The sequence below is a fragment of the Melospiza melodia genome, chromosome 6, assembly GCF_035770615.1.
Source record: "Melospiza melodia melodia isolate bMelMel2 chromosome 6, bMelMel2.pri, whole genome shotgun sequence".
Classification (NCBI taxonomy): Eukaryota; Metazoa; Chordata; class Aves; order Passeriformes; family Passerellidae; genus Melospiza; species Melospiza melodia.
In genome coordinates this window covers 75,917,150-75,942,479 of record NC_086199.1, presented here as the reverse complement: position 1 = coordinate 75,942,479, position 25,330 = coordinate 75,917,150, and the positions used below count along the sequence as shown (strand labels likewise).

Below are 25,330 nucleotides of genomic sequence, written 5' to 3'. Positions count from 1 at the left end.
TCAATTCCTTGGTCCCTGTTGTTTAGAATGAGCAAGTTCAAAAGTTAAGGGTCTGGGGAAGGGCAAAAGAAGTACAGTAGTCTCATCCTGATTACTGTAGAAAAATGGGCAGAAAGAGGTTGAATGAAATAATTTATATATTTCAGATGATTTAGTAGCTATAGCCATGGCATGATTCTGGAGTATTAAGGTAAATGTATTTCCATTGATTATTCATTGCAAGTTACCGTAGATGAGAAGGTGGGATTTCAAACCCTGCTTTTTGTCAAGTTAATGTCACAGAAGTTTGAAGCATATCAAAGGAAAAAAGCTTCAAGCAATGGTTCTGTAAAGTCCTGTGCTTCCTCCTTACACACCATTTAAGTTTTATTTCAGGTCCCTGAAATGTAAATAGTGAAAAAAGGTAGGACCTAAAGAGTGAGTTAAGACTTGTCACTTAGAAATGAGTGCTAAAGAAAAGGAAAGCAGATGCAGATGAAACTGAGACTGCTGAAAATAGAATAGGATGTAGAAAGGAAACATGGCAAAAATAATATTATTAAAGATGAGAATATTTATGTATTAAATCATATTTAGTATTGCTCAGTCGCAAATGATAAACACAATTTCAGCAGACCGACTATATCTTATACTTTCTGTGTTGCATCCTCTAAGGAGCTGAGCCATCATGGGCAGGGAGGTGCATATACCCTTTTCCCAAGGTGGTTGGGAGCTGCAGCATTTGCCATTTGTGGAGAGACCAAGGACTTGCTCAGTTGAGTAGAGAGAAGATCTTGGGCCAATCTAACAGTAGCCTTCACTTGCCAATGAGGAGGCCCAAAGGAGATGGCACAGGGGTGTGTGCTGGGAGACAGCAGGCATACATTGAGCTTCATTTCTGGGCTGGTATATGGAGAAGCTTTACAATTCCTAACTGCCTTTGTGGTGAAAAAGCTTTGCCTAGAGAGGTGGGGCTGCCTCCATCCTTGAAGGCTTCTGAAATGAACACTCAAGTGACTTGTTCTGATTTCATAGCTGGCACTACGTTGAATAGGATGTTACCTCAAATCTCCTGAGCTCTGTTTCTAAGCTGATTTTAAATTTGCTTTCTCTAAATTCTCTTTAACTTTGTGTTTTAATGAAAGGAGCCTAAGTTTAAAGAGAGATAGCAAGTAAGTTGTGCCCACAAGTATAATCCACTAGATGCCACTCTTCTCAAGCTATAGGTGGTGGGATATGTCTGCTTAAAATATAAACAATTAAGTATTTTTTGTTATTAAAAATTAAAAAAAATTTTGTGGAAGACATTTTCTGTCTAATGTATCTTCTCTTTCTTACCAGCTTGTTAGATTTCTTTGGTGACACAAAACCCAATCTATGATTTCACTGCAAGGTAAAGGTAAAAAGGAAGATGGTTAGAGTTGGAGAGTAGTTTTATTTAAATGAAATTAATATTTATGTAAAATAATTTGAATAGGAAAATGCTTGGTCATTAAGTGGAATTTCTGGTATAAAACTTGAAGAACTTACTCAGTAAGTAAACTTTCCTTCTAGAGGAGACATGCCCTTTCTTTGCTTACAGACACATGATGTCTTTCCCTAGTGTACCACTGACTCAGCATCACTGGAAGGAGAATCTAACTGTTCTGATTTCCACTGTTTCACTCTGACTGATAGAGTATGCTTTTCCTTTTAAAGAGATTTCCAGTCTTAGTTGGTATCTGCTTATGGCTCAGAACTTTGCTGTGTTTGCTTTCTGAATACTTGATGTCTTATTAGCTTGTATTATTCTTTTCTGCAGTATTATGCCTTCTGGTTTTTGTTGTTGTTTGTTTTTAATAGGTTAATTGAGATAGCAGCAAACAGATTCCCTACTTATTATGACTCAGATGAAAAGCTGCTCTGCATGACCCGTAGCATCCACCTGTACCGAGAGCTGACCTGCTGCAGTGTGCTGAAGAGGTATCCTTTTCCAGAGTTTAAGAAAAGACAATTTTGACTGGATTGTCTAAAACATTTTTTTTTTTGTATCAAAGTTTCATGAAGAATAATTAATTTGAGACCTTTTCATGTGGATGCCAGCATGGTCTCCAACGAAGTAACATTGTTACAGAAAGATTGACATTGCTCTTATCATTTCATAGCATGTGACTAATCCACTTGATGATTTTTAATTTGTGATAGACAATTTCTATGTGATCTGATTCTTGTAAGCCTTTAAAGGGGAATGTTCATGAGACAGGTATTCTCTTGGGCTGTGGAGAGACCATAGTATAAGAGTTACGTTTTCCATGAAATTGAAGTTTGCTCCTCCAAAGCAGTTTACTTCCAAGAAGATGGGGATTCCCCCAGCAGTGGGAGGGAGAAGCTGTTTAGCTGTCACCAGCCTGAGTGCAATATTGTATTGTCATGTTTTTATGTTACGTTAATTTGTGAACATACATTGCAATGAAAATTAATGAAGTTATATTTTATCATCATGTGGTATGTTTTATGTTAGCGGGAGAATTATTATCAGAATAGTTTTGCCTCCTAATACAGCTTTATCAGAGAACAGCTAGTAGCATATTAAAGAAGCATGGAATGGCTTGGGTTGGAGGAGAGTTTAAAGGTCATCTAATTCCAAACCTCCCATCATAGGCAGGGATAGCACCCACTTGGTCAGGTTGTTCAGGGCCCCATCCAACTTGGCATTAAACATTTTCAGGAGTAGGGCGTACACAGCTTCTCTGAGCACCCGTGCCAATGCCTCACTACCCACTGAGTAAAGTATTTCTTCCTGAATTTCAATCTAAATCTCTTCTTTTGGTTTTAAGCCATTTCCCCATGTCCTATCACTATCTGCCCATGTAAAAAGTCACTCTCCCTCTTACTTATTAATCCCCTTGAAGTGCTGGAAGAGCACAGTGAGGCACAGTTTCAGTGCCCACTTTACTTGCTGTCTGCCATTCAGGAGTTGTACAGCATATTGTTGCTAGCAGAGGTCTTCCAAAACTTTCTTGTAGAGAGGTCCTGGCTTGGGCCCACTGAGCCTCAGATTCCTTTCCAAATCTCTTTAATACATGCAGATGTCAATGGAGGTGGTGTGTGGGGATGAAAAAACAGGGACTGACTTTAAGCTTAGTAAATGTATCTTTATTTTAAACATTTTAGTGTTAATTTTTTTTCTGTAAATAATGCTATAAGTGACTTTTTTTTTTCTTTTTTTAGGATTATGTCTTTGGAAGAAGAAATTATTTTGAAGAAGGTTAAACTTGTAATAATTGACTCTGTTGCTTCAGTTGTCAGAAAGGAGTTTGATACAAAACTCCAGGGCAATCTGGCAGAGAGAAGTAACTTTTTGAATAGAGGAGCATCAGTGTTGAAGTATTTGGCAGAGGAGTTCTCAATACCAGTAAGTTCTTCCTCCTTTTCTAAATTTTTGCCTTACAGTATCAAGTAATAGAGAAGAAGGAGAATGACAGGAAGAAGAAACCAGACAATGATTCTTGCAGGAATCTTTATGCAGGTACCAGTTGGAATATAGTTGGGAAATAGAAGAATAGTAATGGTTCTGCTTGGTGTGTTTCTTCTGTGGGTTTTTTTTTTTTTTGGGTTTTTTTTTTTTTTTTTTTTTTTTTTTTTTTTTTTTTTTTTAATTTCTTAGACATTATTTTAATTTTTTGTTAATTTTGGACTTTAAAGAAGCAAATTATTAATAGAGTCTCCATCTATCTCTGTGCTTCTTTTTAGTTTTGTTTTTTTTTTCTTAAATCCTACATTTTCTTGCCATTTAATATTGTCTATCCTGATGACTCCTTTGTACTGCATTGTCACTCTACCTAATGCATGCTCCAGGTGAAGATTTTTTTCTGCCTCTGTTTCTTTTACTTAAGTTCATAGAATCTCTAAAAGACTTATGCTCTGGAACAGTGTGAATTCCTTTTCTATCTGGTAATGTATGCTAATTCCTGCAGAAGGGAAGGTAACAGGTCAGCAAATCCTTGTCTGTAGACTTGCCCATAAAATGCAAAGGAAGACATGAACACTCAGTGCAAAGACTGGGTAGACCTGATTGAAAAGTGCTTTAGAAGATGTAAACTGTGTGTATGTGTTTGTGTGTGTGTTTTATTTTGTGTTCCTCAAAGGGCCATTTCAAAAGATACCATTGAAACTCAACTCTTTAAAGTATTTCCTGGTATAGGTAACCTACTCATCACTCCAGTGTAAGAGAGAAGCTGGGTAAGAATGTGAGTAAGGCTGGTGGGGCCTTTTTCACTCTGATGCCTCTGAGGTCACAGAAACTATCACATCAGAAATAGGAAATGTGGAAATGGCTGATCTAACTGCAGAGGAATGGATTTCCTTCTGCATGTGACTTCTAAAGACTTCTGATGGGGACAATTAAACCCTGCCTAAGTGCCTTTAAAGTTCATGTACAGAAGGTAGCATCCCAGTCAGTGCACCCAGTAAAGTTGATAGCGACTGTTTATAAAGCCAGGAAAGAATTGTGTGTAATAGTGTACAGTCTGATATTTTGATAAAATATTATGCAGCCCTTTGAGAAAGGGGAGAAGTTTTATGAGAAGATTTTTTTTTCTCTATTTCTCCATTTTCTTCTCCTTTAGATAGCCCCTGCCCTCCACTTTCGCTGAAATGATGAAGCTGAGCTGGATTTGAATCTCTGGCATTTCAGACTGGAGTGTGTTGTGCATCTGCAAGTGTTGGTGCATACTGCAAAATCAGTCTGCTCTTCCATGTATTCCAATAACTTCCCTTACAGAGTATCTGAGGTTCTCACTGTAAATAACTCTGTTGGCATTATTTCAGATGTTTTTACTTATCTAGAAAATAATAAATATAAATTTGGGACTAAGGACATTAGTAAGGTTGCAAAGTGATTTAGATCACTAATAAATGGGACACATGAATGTAACTCTTCATGGCACAATCAGTGCAACTAAATGCTAAATTGGGCAACAATTAGGGAGATTGAATCTGAGGCTGATAGGATTTGAACTTGAAATCGATCCTTTTGGCTGTAGCTAAAGGTCTGGTGAAAAACTGTGAGTAGTAAAACAAGGGAATTGGAAATTAGGAGATATCAGCCATAACTCTTATTGGAGCAGTACATCTGATGTTGGCACTGCAGAGAGGGTGGTGAAAAAGCAGCTTCCAGAGAGCAGCCTTGAAAATGAATGGGGAGAGCAGTCCAAGTGAAGAAGACATAAGGTTCTTACTTTGTTTAGCTTAGCTAAGGAAATGTTAAGGGCTTCTTCATTAGTGAATATGCACCTACTCGGTGAAGAGGTATTTGATAAAAGCACTCTTTGGCTGACACAGGTGTACCACAGTTATGTGGTTGGAAGCTGAATTAAGCAAGGTCAGACTTCAAATAAGAGGTGTGTTCTTACTGGACTAATTAATCATTGGAATGCATTACTAAACATAAATAGCTGCTTATCATGAGTATATTTAAGTGGGCATTCCTCCCCCATTTCCTAAAATGGAAACAGTTTCAAATAGGGTTAAGTTTGTGGAAGCCCTGAGCTACCATGTTATGCCAGAGTTAAAAGGATTTTAATGCAGTTATTTTTGTTGGCATTATAAACTCTCTAACTGTTTATAATTATGTGTTTGTGATGTCAGGTTATTGAGTTGGATGTGCAGAAGTGGTTAGGGGTCATAGTTTTTACCAAACTCAAGGGGAGCTGTTTCAAGGCAGGTAGTTCTATTTGGGGAAAAAGTTGATATTGATTATACCAAAACTGATGGTGGTTGTTCATTAACTTCTCTGCGCTTCTATTTTCAGGTTGTAAAATGGGGCAGAACTGTTCAGTGAGAGGATATTGTGAAGATAGGGTCATTACTAATAAGGATCTTGTACTGAGTCTGGGCAATATATAGATGCTCCTTGGAAAGTAGCAGTTGCCATCCTCAGTGTAAAATTTAAAACAGTTGTAGTAAATGAAAACTTAATCCATGTCTTGAGATGAGAAAAAAATAATAAGCATATTAATTGAATTTTACCATCCTAGCCACTGAGTGAAGCTAGTGATCATGATTTGTGATTGCCACTTTTTGCTTGATCTAATTTTTTGTTGTTGGAGGATTTTTGTGTTTCTTTTTGTTGTTGTTTGTAAAGTACAAAGAAAAGCAAAGTTGCTTTTTATTTTTTTATATTTAGGGGCATTAGTAAAGCTTAAGTTGTTTCTCAAAAAGTGAAGTATGATGCCTGATAGCCTTTTCAGATCATTTTTTCCATGTAACTTAGCAGTAAGCCCAGGTTCATTCTAGCCATTTGCTGTGATGCCAGGGCAAGAGGCAGCACAATGTTTAGTTCACTTATGGCCAATTGACAGGGGACCTGGCAGCCCTGCTGATGACTGAACAGTCTCTGAAGCTTTTGCCTCCATGGGGCACTGAGTAGCAGCGTCCCTTTTTCCTTTTCCTGCACAGAGTTGTAACCAAACCATACTTTTTTTTATCCCAGGTTTGGTTGGAGCTAGCCAGTCAGATCAAAAGCAATTCCTGGAAACTGAGAAGGGCAGCTTGATTACCAATGAAACAAAATCCCCTTTCTTGTTGAAATCCAGTGAATATGGAAATCTAGATGAAAAATTTGTTACCTTTATATGTCAATAGAGCACCTTGTAGTTGAGAGCATTTGGATCTGAATGTCTTCTCTTACAATATGTGTGGACACTGTCTACCAGATTACATAATTAAGCAACAGTAATAAGTCCTATATGCTTCCTGTGTGGCTTTCTGATGTCCTTAGCCTTCTGAAAAAGAAAGAAAGTAAAATATGCTTTGAATTTTCTTTCTTCTCTTCTTCCATATTCACAGGAAACTGTATATTATTAGTAGATTGAATTACTTTCACCAAATACTGTGTTTGTGCTAGTTGAGAGATGTCTCATTTTCAGTAAAGAGCTAAAACTAAAACACAATATGACAAGAATTATTGTTGAGATTTAAATATTTTACCTTATAAAATTTGTTGTTCATAGACTTTGATTTTCTAGTCATTAATACTTCAGAAAATAAGTGAAGCTGGCTAGACATCTCTGTGAAAAAGGACTCCAGAGGCTGCAGTTGCAAAACCAAACTGCTTTAAGCATTCTTTTAAATGTCAAATTGAGACTGATGATGAAATTTGCTTTGTAAAACCCCAAGGCTAATCAAATTACAACATTTGCTGTCCTTTATGCTTTTGTCTGGCTTATGTTCTTAGATCACTGAAGAGAACCTTTGTTATTTATGATCAGTATATTGGTTATTGTTACCAGCAAATGTATAATAGCATGGTCTGTTCTTTTTTATTTATTCTTTCTGAAAATATGAAGTAACTTAGGATGAGAGACTTTAATCTCTCATGTGTGGTTTTTTAGAGCAAATGAAAGACAAACCTTATGTAATTATTCTCCAATGTTTTTATTTTCTGTGCTAAATAAATTAACAGTAGTTCACAAGTTCCACAGGTAATATTTTTCCCCATTTAGAATCAACATGCTCCATTTAAAAACTAAAACTACACTTAATAGTTATGATAACAGATCTGTGACAGTCAATTTTCTTTTCACACTGATCTCCTAGATTTTAATTTCAGTACTTCACAATTACTATGCTCCTTAAACTTAGACCCAACATTTTTGTTTACTTTGGAAAGCCAAATGTTTAGCTAAGTATATATTTGCTTCTAGGATGAGTAAGTTTTTTTTGTCTCAAAGTCACTTCATATGGAGAAATTACTTGACATTTGCAGTGCCTTTTCTGCTGTCTTTTGTTAATTTGAATTGTCTCATCTTCCTGCAGTAAAGTGTCTCAAAACTGAAGTGTTTCTGTTGGCAAAGGGAGTATTCGAGCTGTTAGTTTTCTTTTTGTTTATATATGTCAATACTTGTTTATAATCAAGTATTCCCATTTGGCCTCATTTTTGCTTCTTTTTATTCTGCTTCCACATAGATGGTTGATTGCCACCTCTTCTGCACTTCAGCTATTGCTGTTCTGATATTTGAAAATACTAGTTTATGGAACGCAAAACAGATTCCAAAATAAGATTCCTGAAGAAAAGTTGTTTAGATGCCAGTTCATCTTGAATTAAATATGTGCAGAGTTTGGTAAAAGTACATAGTTGATTTGTTGTTACATCATGTAGCAGTGCTGTATGATGACTTTTCCAAAATTATGGAGATGCATTAGATTTTCAGGTTATTTTGTCTATATTGGGACTGTAAAGCTGCTGAAATGCAAACTTGTTTTTTTGTTCTTAGCTATTAAAAATTGTTTAATACCAGTGTTACAGAAACTGTAATTGAATTATCTTTACAGGTTGTTTAAAACTAGAATAAAAGAAACTTTACTTGTAAAACTTGAAGAATTGGTTCCACTTTGAAGTTTTCTAGAAAGGGAAATCTCTTACAAGTTACGCCACATGGAATCATGTGTTTCTTTAATGAAGGTAAATGTTAAGTGGAAAATTAAATGAGTTAATGTTATCAGAAGAAAGTATTTTGGAACTGAGTTTCAAGAATTTAACTAGCCATATTACTTCCAAAACTAACTTTCTTCTAAAAAAACCCGATTCTTGTTCTCTTCAAGATGTTTCACTTCCCCTGAACCAAAATTCATGTTGGTGTTCATATCCTCATTAAATGGTGAACTGAACAGCGTTAGAAAATTGCAGGTGTGTGAGCTGTATCAGAACTTTTGGTTTTAAACATAATCTTTTTTGCTTTAAAGAGAAGCACCTAACCTTGTTCAGTGTGCTTTATCTGTTTAAGTAACAAATAGGTTGTGAAATGAGTGTGGTGAGGCACTGGAACAGGTTGCTCAGGGGAGTTGCAATGTACCATCCCTGGAAGTTTTCAAGGCCAGGTTGGATGAGCAGCCTTATCTAGCAGAATGTTCCCTGCCCGTGGCAGAGGAGCTGGAAGTAGATGATCTTTAAGGTACCTTCCAACCCAAACCATTCTATGATTTTAAGATTTTGTACCATGTTATACTTAGAAGTTCTTTCATGCCCAGAACTGAGTCCATAGCTTTGGATTCTTTAATTAAGTATTATAACGTTAGCCTTTATTTTTTTAGAAATACCTACTTAAAAAGTAAATGTCAGAATTTCACATTTATGTGAGCAGTATTATTTGTAAAGTGTGATTTGGCGTGAATTTTAATTTTTGTTGTTGCTTACTTGGGAAACCACATGGTTAATGGGAACTTACAGAACAACCTTCTTTCTTTGCCCTAGCTGAAACTTCATAAACTCAGGGTTTTTTGGCAGACTGTTTATGCTTCAATTATTCCTCCACTTTACAGTATTGAGCAAAACCCAATTTTGATAAAAGGGGGTAAATTTAACTGTTAAATGTTGTTAGAGTGGTAAAGGTAGATGGCTTTGTCTTCTCACAGTTGTTATAAATTATCCTTAGAAGGTGCACAGCTTTTAGTTTAAAATGGCTGGTTAAAATGTAATTATAACTACCTTCAGTACTCCTGCCATTTGTGTTGTTTTTTCAATGTGTCTGGAGAATATATGTTTATGCAGTTTATGGCCTGACACTGTTCCTTTTGGACCATCTATACCATAAAATGTTTTTTACTGCTGAGGAAAAGGAATGAGAAATGCTAGAGCAATGTTTCCTGTTTTCATGTGGTGGTGAAGTACAGCAAAGGAGGTAGTTTAAAGTTATATGATACTTGAATTCAGTTTGTTTTTTCTTTTAAAGTATTCCCTACATTGCTTTTCCCATTTTACAGTGCAAGTGACTTTGCCAAAAGCTATCATTCTGCACAATTGCACATATGAAATTATGTAGAAGGAGCACACCAGGATTAACATATAGGAGAGGGAGTTGAAAGGAATCAGATTTTACTGCCAGTTTTTTTTTTTTTTTATCTGCTCTATGATTATGCACAATATTTGCTATAAAGAAGGGCAGGCACTTTCTCTGATATCTGCCTTGACTTGAATTTCTGAAAGACTTCTTCCAAAGTAAATAAACAGTTTTTTGGATTTTCTAACCCTCATTGTTGTTACGCTTCTCTGGGTTACCTTCAGCTAATTGACATAATCTTGTAAGTGAGGTGCCCAGAAGTGGACAATATTCCAGTTGAATCTCTAGCACAGTTTAGGTATGGAGAAGGATTTCTTCTCATGCCTTGCAGGACATCCTCATGTTTATGCATCACAACACAGTTTGCTTTCTTTGCAACAACCTGATGCTGTTTACTTACCAATTATTAAAATGTTGAATCTGCATCTGCTGACTTTGTTGCTTAGCTAGTTACTCCTTCTAATGTTATTTTTCCTGACTTGCCAAGATGATTTTGAATTCTGATCTCATGGTTTACTTACAGTCTCCTCCCTGCTTATCTGTTTTTGCAAGAAAAATGATCATTCATTCTGTTACAGATTCTTTGTGTAACTGTTGGGTAGAACAAGAATTCATGCAGACTGTACCATTTTATTCAGTGAGAGACCTTTAAACACGGATAACTGCTATGTGTCATTTACAATGAACTTTGCATAGATTAATCTAGGTTATATTTTTCTAGTTTTAGTAGCATACCTACATGTGATGTTGTACTGCTAAAATAAAAATACAGTATTTATATAAAAATATGGTGGTTTTTTGTTTGGGATGGTTTTGTTTTGTTGGTTTTTTTTTTTTTTGGTTTTTTTTTTCCCTGCCCTATCACATTATTTTGTATGTGCTGTAAAAAATAACAGTTGATTGTACTGATGGGCTTTTATGCCTTGTCTTGGGAGTTTAGGGTTTGACAAGACGTACTGTTTTGACTGTATGAACAACTGCCTGGACATTGGGGCCAATGGTCTCTTTGTGACTCTGCAGAGAAATCCTTAGTATTCAGTGCTTTTTGAATTTTTTCTTGTGCTTCTTTCTTGTCCTCTGATTTTATTTAAACTGTAAGTTCTCTAGGAATATTTCGGGATTTGCATGATTTATAGCTTAATTTATAGCTGAAGGGGATTCTAGTGTTTAGACAGGATAGCAATGCAAAGAATATTTGACCAGATTGCAAGTTGTTAGTAAAATCTTGATGGGTCTTGAGCTCCTTGTTGAATCTTGAGCTCGCGTATGAGCTCAGTATACACAAATTAGTGATCTGATTTCCATATTCTCCAGTGTTAGTTTGCTTTTTGGTTACTCAGCCCCAGGACTTCTGGGAATAATGAGGACCAGCTCTGCAATTGTTACTCCTAGGTAATATTGTACCACCCCCCCTGAGGCATAAAGGGATGGGGATAAAACAAAATTAGGATTGGGCAATGCATATGTCTCTTATAATACAAATGTGCCCAGAGATCAAAAGTAAAATTTTACTTTCTTAGAAACTGGGGGTAATAGAAATGATGGTACTGCTTTCCTCTTTGTGTCTACAGGACTGCTTTGTGAGAACATTGCAGTCATGTGGAACTAGATGTGCTGCTGGGGCTGCTTTTTGATCAGGTCTGCTCTGGAAGCTCCATGATGATGCAGTCTGCTTGCTGCTGTTAACTGCAGAACCTGCCTTTTGCAGTCTGCAAAATTTCCTTCTTTCCACATGTAATAAAAACCAGACTAAACTATTGCAGCTAGATGGTTGAGGATTATGTGCTGCCTTGAAAATAGAAGTATCTAGATTTGCAGGGAAAGCTTTTCAGTGTGCACTTTTTCTTCTGCTGTTGAAGCTCTTATGCATTAGAGGAGTTCTTTGTATTGCTCTGGTTTCCTTACTCTGTTTTGCTTGGAATTGGGATCTATGAGCTATAACATAAGGTCTCCTGAGAAACTTCATTCTGACTTTATGTAAGAAGACTTCATCTTCTTTATTGAGAACAAGTATGTTTTATATCATTGTTCTATGAAATTTCAGCTATATGTGTTGATTTTTTTCACCCAGTTTTCTATTTAAAGTAGAAAACCCATCATTTTAATAGCCTTTTAATTCTTTTGGCAGACATTTAGTATAAAACAGAGGGAGAGCCATTTCTAATACAGATTCCTTTGAGAGTCTGCATGGATTTCAGCAACCTCATCAAAACTGTCATGTTGCCTCTCTTCAAAATGCTTAGCTATATCTCATTTGAGAGTCTAGTGTTTCTGCTGTATATAGTAAGTAAACAAAATGAGATTTCTAGGTTTTTATTCAATAGGACTGAACAGTTTTCTGTAAAGTTTTGATTAGACAGGAATGAATGAGGCACTAGTTTTTCTTGTTGAGGCTACATCTGAATTTTAATAATGACAGTATTTCTTTCCAACTTAATAGTCCTAACATTTGATACTCCAATTTGGATAAGCTGTATTGCCCAACCTAGCATTAAAATAACTTTCTTTGTCTCTAGATTCCAGTATTTTCCATACGTTACTTTTGTATTTATTGTATCTCCTACTTTGGACCTAGGCAAAGAGTGCTTTTCTCTTCAACAATATCCAAGGTCTTGACTGAATTCTTGGCAGTCTATGGTACTACAGTTTTCATTATGTCCTGATCAGCAGGATTAGTTCTAATACATGAACTGGTTTTCCTTTGTGCAACTGAAAACTTAGTTCTTGAGAGAAAAATTACTTTAGAAGTGTTTACTGCTTAGCTACTTTGTGTAACTTGAATGTAAAGGTCTCGCATAGGGAGAAAGGGGGCTTGCTTAAGGCTGCTGGTGCTCTAGGTACTTTGCTTCTCAACAGCATTAATTTAAGCAAAATGGCTTCAGATATTGGCAGTCTTTGACATACCAAACTGAAGTTGTTTTCCTGTAAAGTTTATGAACAATACTAGTAGCTGAAGTTCAGTATAGGGTGATGTGTCTTTCTCTAAGTCTTAAATTTTTGTGTCATCTAAGGCTGGCGTGTTTTGGGCTTGTATAACTTCCTGTGTTTGCATGGAAGAGCTCTGTCACAGCTCTTTCTGGAACTGTAATGGAAACAATCATACCTGGGCAGTGAGAACAAGGTTTCTGAGGGGGCCTTGGGCACACAACATGTGCACAGAACTAGAGCACTCTGTGTTAGAGCAAATGTGTTTTATTCTGCTTCTGTGATATCCCTAACATGGAGCTGCAAGAAACAAAGAGGCTGCTGAAACACTTTGTGAAGCTTGTCATATTTTCAAGGAGCAGATTGACAACAGGAAAGGCAATAGTTACTGTAGAGATCCTGTTTGGGGTTGGCAGCAGCACTTACTGCTGTGTCTCCTTTCTCAACTGGCCCAAAGGAGTCACAGAAGAGCCACCACTAGCAATGTGGCAATCCACTGGTCTGCAGCTGCCATTCTGAAGTTGTCCCTAGGAAACAAGACACCAGGTACAAACTGCAAGCTGAAAAAATTACCTGTGCAAATCACAAGTGATACATGGGTAGTAGTTTTAATTGCCTGCTTACAGAAAGTGTGAGTAATCCAAGAGGTGGTCACCAAGTGGCAGGGATTCTTTCTTTCCTACCTGCCTTGTAATTCATTTCACTGTCACATTTGTAACTGGTTTGTGCTTGCTTATGAGCCTGGACAAGGATGTAAAACAGCTGAAAAAGCAAACCAGGGGAAAAAATGTAGTGGGCAGTCATTCAGCTGAACAGGCACTAATGTAGGCAGAAAGGAGGGGCAGGACTGTGTGGTTTGTGGCAGCAGCACGGATTTTGAATGTAAAACTGCATTTTCAGTAAAAAGGATGTCATGAGTAAAACTGCTAGAGGGATTATTAATCAGAATGAGCAAAGAAAAGGCTTGAAATGTTCTTTAAACTTGGAACTGTTCTAGGAAGGACTGTATAAAATACCATTATTGTGATGCTTTGTACTTTGGCAAAAGGTGGTGCCTGGTTGTATGCAACCTATCCTTACGCTGCTTAAGGCTTTTGTGCACTGTTAGGTCAGTGTCCTGGTTTTAATGTGTGCATTCTGATTTTAAAATGCATCATAATATGCTGTATTTGGAGTTGTAATATATCCATGCATAATGAATTATAGCTGAGGTCAGAAATTACGCTGAATAGTAGATTTTCAAACCGCAGTATTTCTTCCTGTGCTGAAATTCAGAATGATATGTCTAACAAGCCACAGAATAGCTGGTACCCTTCAGAACATGCTTGCATTCCTTCATTATTAATAGTTCCATATCCATCTGTCAGTGTGCTATGGCTGAACTATTACCCAAGATTTTGCAGCTGCTGCTTTAAGAGTCTGTATAATGTTGTTATCTGCAGCTCCTGTTCTTTGTCTGCTAGTAAGAGGAAATTTTACTGAGAACTTATTAAATTGTCCAAGACTGTAAGTTCAAGTTCAGGTGAAAGTCTATGATCTTGATTTAACTTACTTGGCATGTGGTACTTTTCTTGTTCTTTTGTTTGGTCTACGTTTGTTGCAGCAGTTATTTGAAGTAACAGTGGTTTGTTTCATCTCATGAGAGGTTCTGTATGTAGTTGTTGTAGTCCTGTATCTTGTCATTCTATTTTTAGAACATTTTGTGCAAACTTTAGCTGCTGATCTGCTCTGAAGATAGACCCTGTAGTGAGGTCTGATTTGAAAGTACTGGGGCTATGGTTAGTATGTGTGGGGCTTTTTGACACCCTCTATTAAAATGTGGATGAAAATTAATTTGTTTGCAGCAAAGATAGCAATTGATGTAGAAAGTAGTATGTATGTAGATTGCCAAAGTACTTTGTGCTTGATACTGAACAGTTACTGGAGAATAACAATTCAAATTATTGCTGAAGCAAAATGGTTACAAAATAGTTCCTTGGACGTGCAGAGTTCCAGAAGCATTTGTGTGGTCCTCTCTGTGTGCATGATCTTTTTAAAAAATTTCAGTGCTGTTGAATTCCAAGTACCACAATTTGTGAATCATAATAGATTTTTTCATTTTTTAGTGCCAGGTAAAATCTCTCAGCATAAATGTGTAATCTTTTCAATTTTAAAGTAATAATACTTGCATAAATTTAAAATAATTTTCTTTTTGTCTACTAGAATAACATAATTTTTGCTGATAGGATATAATGAAATATTTGTCATCTTTTTAAAAAAGGTGGTAGGGAAAAAATTGCATTATGGGTACATGACTGTGGACCTGCATTTGGTCCAATTTGGTATCAAAGAGGCCTGGTTCATCACGCTGTGTTATCAGTGATAAACGTCATATAGGTTGTATTCCTGAAATCTAAAAAATTCACACAAACTTAATTACTGTCTTGTGCTTCTGTCAGGAACTATAGATGGAGTTATAGTGTTAAAATATTTTTTATCAATGCTAGAATTTTTCAATAATCCATGTACTAACACAATTTGTGACCTCAGAGTATTTCTACTACTCCAGATTTTTTTCTCAGCTTCAATAAATCTCCTTCCCAATTCAGAGTTGTAACTGATGAGGTAAAGCAAAGAAATACTGATAGGGGTGAAAGTTTGGGTTATTTTTAAATAGCTCAATTGATGCAGTCAGGAAAAGGAGGAGCTCACTAAAAGAGGAAACCTGCCTGTCAGCTGGTCTAGTAAAGAAGAGTATTTCTGCCTGTAAACATTGCTTTGTCTAGTTTAGACTCTGTGGAGTTACTGCTGAGCAGAGACATTAAGCTTTCCTACTTTAATCTGGAGATTTTGTTTATGTTTAAATTGAAGGCTTTTAATACACACTAAATGCTTGTGGTCATTTATATCCCTTCGAATGTGAGTGATCTAGTAAAGTGCACACTACTGATATGCTTAATCATTTGGTAATAATAAATTCCTTTTTGGATCCTCTCTCCCAATGTAGGCATGTGGAAGTTTTATCAGAAGAATAAAGACAGCAGAGTTTCTGTTAAATACAAATACTTTAAAGTTATGTTGGAGAGCAAGCAGCTTACAGTTTTTGATGATACTGAAATGGAAGCAGAAAGCTGACCCTCCTCCATCTTCCTGCAACAAATTTTAAAGCAATTGGAAGTGAGAACTGACATTGAGATTTCTCTTGAGTTTTTGCTGTCATCACCATAGAGCTTCATCTATTGTATATAGCAGCTGAGAACATCTGTCCTTCTCCTAAAGGTTTTCTTTTTCCTTTCCTTCAGTATGTACCTCTCCTGTTTTGAAGGTCATTGTCTTTTCTTGTTTATCCTTCCTCTTATCCCCTTTAATTTAGGTGTCTAAAGACAGCTTTAAATCTACCACCTTATTATATTATTCTCAAAATTAAACTTAATTTCAATAAAGAGTGATATTTTCTTGGAAATGGTGAAGAAAGTGCTAGCATAAATTCACATTAAACCCCTTTATGTGATTTTCTTGCTAGTCTTCTGTTTTCCACTCCCTACTTTACATTCTTCACTTTATCTGTTCAAGGCTGAAGAGATGTTCCCCATTGCTTTAAAGCAGCTGTTGGTTTACAGTGCCTGTTTAGTCATGGTTGAATTTCTTGGATTTTTTAGTTTTCTGAAATAAGCACAACCACATTGTCCTGGCCAGTTAGGATAAAAATTTGTGTGGCTGAAAAATTCAGGCTGTACTCATCAGATTTGGACTCACTACTATTTTATATATGTGGTTGAAGGTGATATAAGTCATAATTTTCTGACAATGATGTGGACTTTTTTGTATGCATAAATATATAATCATACACAAATAAATATGCACTTTATCTTATGAGGTATTTAATTCTTTTTCCTGAATAACTTTCCACCAGGGTGACAGGATGCAATATCCTTTCTTTTTGACTTATTCACTTTTATTCTGCTATAGTTCCTACAGCCTTTTGAAAGGAACAGCTGTGTTGCTAAGCTTTTTTTTAAACTTAGTTATTCTTGTATCAGCTTCTGCTTCCTTGAATCCATCTCTCCTTGCCCATTTTTTATTTTTGCAAGTATTTCTCCAGACTTTTGAGTTCTTCTAGAACTCAAAACCTGACCTATTTAGGTGCCTTCCATTTGTGGTGCTGATGCACAAGTGTTTAGCAGGAACAGTACGGGGGATTTTTGATGCTATTGGATGTTGTGCTGTGGTTTATTTGTTCCTATCACTTCAGTTAGAGCACTAATTAGACAACAGATGTGTTTTTCAGCTGTGTGGGTTAAGACTAAACTTAAATGTGCTTGTTCTTCTCAGGTGTGTTCTCTCTATTGATAAAATCTATGTATGGCAGATGATTTGTAAGAAATAATTTCAACAAAGTTCTTTAATTATACTGAAACTATAGGTACTGGCTTTTGAGTTACCAAAACTTAGAATTAATTCCTTGTTTTAGAAATCATTGCAATCCATTTTTTCTTCAAATTTTTGGACATTGAAATACTAGCATTTACATTAAACACTAAGCATAGAAGCATTTTCAATAACTGCTGATTTTTTATTTGTGTGGATTTTTTGTTTGCTCATTCTATGTAAATTGCATAAATGCTCTGGCAATGTTGGTAGAATATAATGTAGAAAGGAACCAACAACCTTTTAAAAGATGAATCATAGGCATTTTTTGTTTCCTGTATTTTCAGAATACCAAATATATAGTTATTGCATTCTGATACTGATTTTGTATTGCACCAGCCTATTGTCTTTAGTTTTGTCTTCTATCAATTGCCTTTCAGAAGGTATTTATGGCCTTTTGATAGGAAAGCATATATTCTAGTAGCTGGAAGTTGTTTGGATTATATTCTTAGCTGTGTTGTCTGATATCTCCCCTGGCTCAAGTTTGATATGCACAGGAAAAAGAACCTTTAATGAACAGGCCAGTGGATGCAGAATTCTTTGTGGCAAATCTTGTTTCCACAATGACTGAAATAAATACTGATATTCCTACTAGGATGTACTGTTCTATAATGATTTTGGGTGGTTTATTTCAGACTGAGGTAATGAGTGTGTATTTTGCACAGGGTCTAATTAAATTTGCTTTTGACTGTGACTGCCATTTGTCTATTGCTTATGAAAAACTGGTACTATTTCCACAATCAAATAAATTGTTAATTTAGATTCTTGCAATAAGTATCTAATAAGTGCTTGCTGGAGAATAATAAATACAGGTGGGGTTGTAAAGAAGCTTATTTTCTTATGTTGTAAGTTAAATTTCTTCCCTTGTTAAGGTTTTACATAGTTGATTAAGCTGAAGAACTTCAATATTCACTTCGAGATTGAACACAACAATGCTTTAATTACCACTTGAGTTAGGCAGAGTGTTTTTTTAGCTGAAACATGCTCTTGTATTTGTTATTCAGCAGTGATTTTTTTCATTATACATATCTTTGATGGTCCCATTGACAGAATTGGGGATTGGCTATACTGGCAGAATCTTTTCTGCCATTTGGTGGAGCCTTTCACACGGAGCAACATCCACAAGGTGGTGCCTTTTCATCACCAAAAGGGAGAGGAATTTCTCTTTACAAAGTTGTGTTGGCTTTCTGCCTGTTGCTTGGCAGAAATGAGAAGTTCAGATATTGAGGTGAGTGTATCCTTTTCTCCCTGAATGTAGAGTGAACTCTATCATTCTCTGTTCTTTCCAGCCTTTGTGGTTGCAAACTGACTGTGATGCTCACAAGTTCAGAGAAGAGAAAGGCAGTGGCTTGGAAATCAAAATTGAGCCATGTTGGCTGGATCATGAAAAGATTCTCCCTGAAATACTGAAGTTGTAAAGATCAGGGAGGATATATGCTGCCAGAGAAAAATCATACCTAGAATTACAACAGTTTTTTCATCAGGCTTGGGTCACCCTGTTGGAACTATGCAAGAGCCTGAAAATGGAAGAATGTGCAGTGTTTATGGCAAGGGGTCTGCAGTCTGGAGAGTGGGCAAAGGGGAACTGACATAGCCTTGGCTGTTCTCTTGTACATAGTTTATCTTTGGAAGGTGAATCCAGTTGAAGATGAGGCAGCTGGAATATGTTCTCAGGTATTGCCCTCTCTTGCAGGATAAGACTTGAGAGCAGAACTGTTATAAAGAAAGAGGTTTTCACATGACCTATATGTAATTCCCAGCTGTGAACCCTCTGGCAATGAGTGTGAAATCCAAAACACAGCTGATAGGGAAAAGGGCTGTTGTCAGCTCAGACTGAACACTTGAGTATTCATAGCATGGTGCTTTGACAAACAGCCATTGGAGTACATCAGAATAATTTGGTTTTGAGATCTGTGCAGGCCCTCCTTCTAGCTGTGTGTGCTCCCAGTTACAGTGGTAATCAGGGTTGAAGGAGAACCAGGTGTGCACCATATTGTACTTCTTTTCTTGCAGAACAGCAAGCCTTCAACCCCCTCCCCCCAACCACTCCCTTTGTACCTCTCTGCCAAATTTCCTGCTTTAAAATGGTCTGATGTTTGCCTTTATGTACCTTGTGACCCCTTCAGAATATTTGTGGTATTTTAAACCCTGAATTGTGTGCATGACACAGTGTTTAGTTTGGAAGCAAAGTTTAATCACACATGCTGATTGTCATGTTTATTTTGGAACCAATAAGTAGGAGGCAACCTTTCATATTTTATTAGTCTGGATGAATTTTCCCTGTTACTTGATAACCATGTATATGTTTGAACTTTAAAAAAGTCGATATTTAAAGGAATGCTGGAACACAGATGGCATTTGAATGCAGCCTCTCATCCATTCTGGGGTTGGATTCCATTGGGCACCTAAACTTGGGTGTTTGTGGTTCCCTGTGGTGACAGTGATCGAGTGGCTATTTTGTTTTTAAAGGATTGTGTATCATTTCTCTCTCTGTGCCAGTGAAGCTGGAGAGGGAGCTCTTCTGGAAAGAGCAACATTAGAGGAAAGTCTTTTTATATTTGTTTCTTCCATCTACTACAAATGAAGGGAGCTGTGTTTGCCGAAGGAGGTTATAGCTCTGAAGCCCTGACCTTATTTTGTTTGCTTCCCACATGTCTGCAATTACAGCAGAATAAGCAAGTATAAGATCAGGATTTGCTACTCCTCCCAACCTGCCATCTCCCCCTAACATCCCAGCAGAGCTGCTCCCATGCTCTGCAGTCAATAATACACGTGGGGGTATTTCTAGCCCCAAATCTTAACTTTCTTTGCATGCTGATGGACTTGAGGAGAAAAAGGAGTGAGTTTCCATGAGCCCTCTTTTAACAGAATGTGATGAAAAAGGATGTAGGTGAAAGCTGAGAGGAATCCACCAGCAAACTTTATTGCAACGTTGCAAGGACACCTGCCTTGAGTATTGCTTTTGCTGAAGCAAAGCAATTTTGATGCACAATTCTGTACATCATGAAATAGAGGACATTGTATGAGACAGTTAAAGCTGTGTGCTGTGTGAATGACTCCAAGCTGTATTTTTTCCTGTAATATTTTACTTGTGTTTTCATTCTATAGGAAGCTTTTTTTTCAGGAGAAGTGTTGGAATTTCCCCCTAATAAATCAGTACACTTAAAATATTGAATAATCCAGGGATTTCTGAGATACCGTGTGTTTTCTGTTGAAAGCCCTTGTGTGACAGGGCTTTCAACAGTGTAATATGCAGTGTTGCTTTCGTGACAGTTATATGGGGACTCTGGACAAATGCTGTTTTTCTGGTGTTTGCTGTTAGTTTTTTTTTTTCTAACCATATCTGAGTTCCTTGATCTTGTGAAAGAAAACAGGAAGTTTTAATAGCATAATCAAGATGAGAGGAAAACCAGGCTAATTCTTTGTGGTTTTTTTTCTTTGTTCTGTTTTTAATGTGATTAAAAATATGAAGATCTGCTTTAGACCATTATATTAACTTGACTTGCATACCACAAAAGTGACTGTCTAGTCTTCTGAGCATAGTGTGTATGTTAATCTGCATGGAAGACAATGCTTGAAGATATATATCAAATTTGGCATAAAATTGATGAGTTATTTCTGTATGATGTTTTTGGCACTGTGTTCCATTTAACTTGAGTGCAGACACAGTAGATGGCACTTGAGTTACTAATGTTATGGTGTAGGAAAGAAAGCCAAACTCATTTACAGAGTTTGCTGTTTGTGGCAATCGGCACATTTCATGAAAGAACAGTTTCAAAGTTTTTCTGTCAGTTAAATACTCCTAGGAAAAAAAGGAAACCATGCACAAATTCTTTTTCGGTACAAGCAGACCATCTCCAAGTCCTTGAGTTTGTTGAAGTTTAAAAAAAGATACTGGACAGTAATCATAATCAATCTGAATCATAAATATATAGTGCTAGATTCCCTTCAAACATGTTGCCAGTGTTTGGCTTCATAAAATGTTGTTTACAGCTTGTTCTCTAATAGAAGTTCTTCATTTATTTCTCGTCTCACTTACTCCCACAGAACATTTGTGATGTGACCTCTGATAGCAGATGAAAGATAAAAATCTGCTAACGAAGTGGAAGTCTAACAATATTGTCATGTTATCAGAACAGTTTGGATACCATGTTCCTTACTGGGGCTGAGTTTGATAACCAAAGCTAAGAATATGCTGGTAGTTCTGCTAATCAACATGTAAACATTTGATTTAGGGTATTCCAAAGTAGTTACCTTATGCTATGTTTGGTGATGTACTTTTAGGCCGTACTGTTTGGTCATTTGTTGATTTTCAACATTTTCAGCAGTAGCATTAGGTAATGGACTGACAATCTTCAGAATTGGAGTGGATATTGGATAGTGCTGAATCATAGTGACAGGATATTATTCTCCAATAATATCCTGTCACTATGATTCAGCACTAAAGTTTATTGCTGTGTTAAGAAGGTTCAGTCAGATTTAGTCCATGATTCATTCTTTGGCCTTTCTGCTGATGGTCTTATAATACTTGTTTTAATGAAAATGCTGTCAGACTTGACCTAGAAAAGAGCTTCATTTGTATTGTATTCCTATGTTGTTTTATCGCTCTGCCAATTCCAGGTTTTAGGGTTAATAAAAGTGTTTGAAAGCCAAAAATGGATGTTTATTTACTAGAGGACAGTTCTAACTTTATTTTTTATTTTATTTAACTGATGTTTTTAAAATACAAGGAGGTCACAGTGGTGCTTCCAAGGCTTCCAGAAGCTGCACCATGCCGTGTCTCCATGAGCCCAGTGCCAAATCCCTGCCCTATGGTGGGGCATGGGACACGTGGTGTGCAGAATAGCTCCTCCCTGGTGATGCTCTCCTGGGACCCAGGTCCCTGTGATCAAGGTTGCAGCCCATGGCTAGTGTGGGGCTTGTAGCAGCCCCTGGTACTCTGACCCTGTGGCTTCTTGGAGTTGGATTGCTTGGGAATACAGGCCAAGTGGGTGAAGCCTCTCTGGCTTTACCATGGCTGAAATGTAAATATGGGGACCTCTGGCAGATTGATTTTATCACACTCTCTCAAACCTGTCATAGCACGTGCTGACAATGGTGGAAGCAACCACAGAATGGCTAGGAACGTATCTTGTGTCCCATGCCACCACATGGGGCACTATCCTGGGCCTTGAAAAGCAAGTGTTAGGGCAACATGGTACTCCAGAAAGAACTGAATCAGATAATGAGCCCCAAAACCATTTCAGACACTGGGGCCACAGAGCACAGCTGGGAGGGGATATAACACACGCTCTATGGTGCACCACACTCTGAAAGATGCTGTGATGTCATGGATTGCTAAAGACTAAGAGCAGTGGGTGGTGTGACTTTGAGGCACTGAAATACACATTTAGCCAAGGCTCAGTTAGCACATTTGGTGTGACTTTCAAGCACTGGGATACGCGTTTAGCCTAAGCCTAGTTAGTCAACACCAGATGAGCTGCCAATCAGGCTGGCCCTGCCCAATCAAAATTTTTATGTGCTGTAGAAGTAGATAAAGCTCCTGTAATGCATGTTAAAAACCTGCTGGGGAAAACAGTCTGGGTTATTCCCACCTCCCTGGGATTGCTTTTGGGCAAGGACCTGAGTGCACTTGGTATAGACAATTAATGTGTGCTCTACCAATGTAGATGTGATTTGTCACTGCATTTGTAAAAATGTAGATGTTAAGTAGATGTTACCTGGCACTGAGTTTGAACAGTGTAACTTTGCAAGGAGCTTACACCTTGGTTTATTCTGCCTTGAGTATTTGCCAGTGGGTTTCATCTCCCTGTACTGCTCTTTCGAACAGGTTTTGTGGCTGTGTGCTGGACAGAAACATACAAACAAATAGGAAAGTGTAGGGAATTTTATTTGAGGGTGTAAATTATTATAGCTGTCTACTAGCTAGTCTTCATTCCATGATTAGGACAAGTCCTCTGATGATGTAGCTGCATCTGTTCCTGATTCAGGATGCTCCATTAAGGCTAGAAAGTAAAATCCTTTTAACAGCTAGTCATGTTTTTTTCCTTCCAAGAAGCCAGCTTTTTCCTCTTTGATTGAGTCTGCCCAGCAGGAGATGCCTTTTTGCTTTGCCAGTTGGAGAAAACCCACATCCACTTACAAAGACTATACTGGAACTTAGAGGCATTTCATTTTAATTCCAGGCAGCCATCCCTTTGCTGCTGCCTTTGGAACAGCTCAGCTGTGGAAGAAGTGAGCTAATGTGAAGTACTTAGTGAAGCCCTGAGGTTTACGGTTGGAGTAATTAAGGAGAGGAATTGCACTCCCTGTACTTGATTTTTGTTTTAATTAGTCTTCCTTTGATCTGGTAACTCAATTTAAATTTTAGGATTTGAATCAACAGCCTGCCACAGTATATTGCTTAATTCCTCTCCTCCTCAGCCTGTAGACCAATGTAGAATATGGTTTATGCTTTCTGGTTTTTATTTTGTAGGGAAAGAGTTCGACTGTCACTCCTACTTCCTATTTTCTACTGGGAGTCTTTCCATCTCTCCCATCCTCTCTTTTCCTCCATTCTTCCCTTTTCTCTCCCAATCACTTCATTTATCCTCCAGTATCTTCGCTAACTTCACGTTCATTTTAGGATGTAGTTGAGAATTGTTTTAGAAATCTGCCTCAGGCATCTTCACAGATTATTTCCTTCACTGTGAATTAGTCCCAGTGTTTCCATGTGACTTCTGATTTATTGGAAGAGCTGTCTTTTTGCTGTTGCCAACAGCTTCCTCCACTTCTCTGCCTTGGTGGATAACCTAGCCAATTTTAGTACTTATTTGAAAAATCTTTTTTTTTTCTTTTACTCATACCCTGGATTCTAAATTCCCTTTTCCTATGTGAACATGTTCTATGCCTCAGTTTATCATCATGTTGTTTTTGTGATTAAGCACGAGAGAATTTGCATGTACATTTTTCACATTGTATCTGCAACTTGGATGTTGAAGCATGCTAGAAGTCTGCTCTGATTGTATTACTGATTAATAGTCTTCTTCTACCAGGTTTTTATTAGTATAGTCTATGGTTGTTGTGCAGGTCCTCTTTGATGGAAAGAAACTACAAGCTTTAGAAAGAGAATGGCAATTTAAGTCAGAGGCATCAAGCCAACCATCATTTCTTGAAGAAAAGTCATGAAAACATTAATATTAACATAAACCAAATAAGACTAAGTTTTTGAAGTCTTATCCAAAAAAAATTTCTGCCAAAAAGCTGCGGGGCAAATGTGGAAAATGGTATAGGAGCCTGGTCTATCTGCTTTAGAAAAATAAAACTTTATATTGACATTACCAAGATTTGAACTTTGCTTCTAGAAGTGGGATATTTTAGAATTCATCTAAGCTATGTTGCCATTAAGCTTTTCTTGTCTCTGAGTGGATATGTGCCCTTTTATATTTTATAAACAAACAGAAATCTTCTGGAGCTTCTGATACAGTTCAGTGCACAGAAATGCTAATGCATGCATGCTGTACTTGTGATCTCTATTTGGCAACCAATCGTTATTTCCTTTTCTTTTTCCTTCAAGTGAAGGAGACTGTGCTTCTGATTTTTCCATGATGATTTGCCAGATCAATGATACAGCTACTTATTTTTTAAATTCCTGTCACAATATGTCTTCCTGCTAGCTTTTCATTTTGCCTGTTTTGTGTTTCCTGTTTTGTTCCATCCTTGAGAATCCCCAGTGCAGCTGCCTTGTGGCCACTGGAGTTGTGAGTAGGTGGATGGAATGAGACCTCTTTTAGTGCTTTGCCTTATTGGTGAATTTTAGCTAGCTGCTGTTTATTTTACTAGCAGCATTCCAAAAATACCTTTTGTGAGTTTCTTTAGTTTGGTTATCTAGTTGCATCTGTTGCATTTTGCATGAATGAAATAGATGGGAGTTGTGCAGGATTTCTTCTCAAATGTGGAATCTAGCTTTCAGAATTCTGTATTTACTCTGTGGTGTTATACATCTTAGCTTTGATAATGACTATGAAAAGCCAAACCAGTTCAAGTCTCAGGTAATTCCATGGTATAGCAGAGTATGTTGAAATATATTAGGTAAATTTTTCTCCTTTAAACAACAAAACTGCAAGTCTTTATAGCCTTTAAGCAAGCAGACGGAACTTAAACAAGTTGAGACAACCAGATAGTCAGTCCTGAAAAAATACGAGTATGCACCTTAAATAGTA

At 37.1% G+C, this 25,330-nt stretch overlaps 1 protein-coding gene across 1 annotated transcript in view; it reads left to right on the top strand.

Annotated features, from left to right (window-relative positions):
- RAD51B (RAD51 paralog B) overlaps nt 1–25,330 on the top strand; it is a 385,935-nt gene that overhangs the window by 46,254 nt on the left and 314,351 nt on the right. Inside the window, exons 6-7 of the mRNA XM_063159287.1 lie at nt 1,822–1,941; nt 3,190–3,373. Of these exons, the coding sequence (XP_063015357.1) occupies nt 1,822–1,941; nt 3,190–3,373 (304 nt within the window). The remainder of the gene's footprint in view (nt 1–1,821; nt 1,942–3,189; nt 3,374–25,330) is intronic.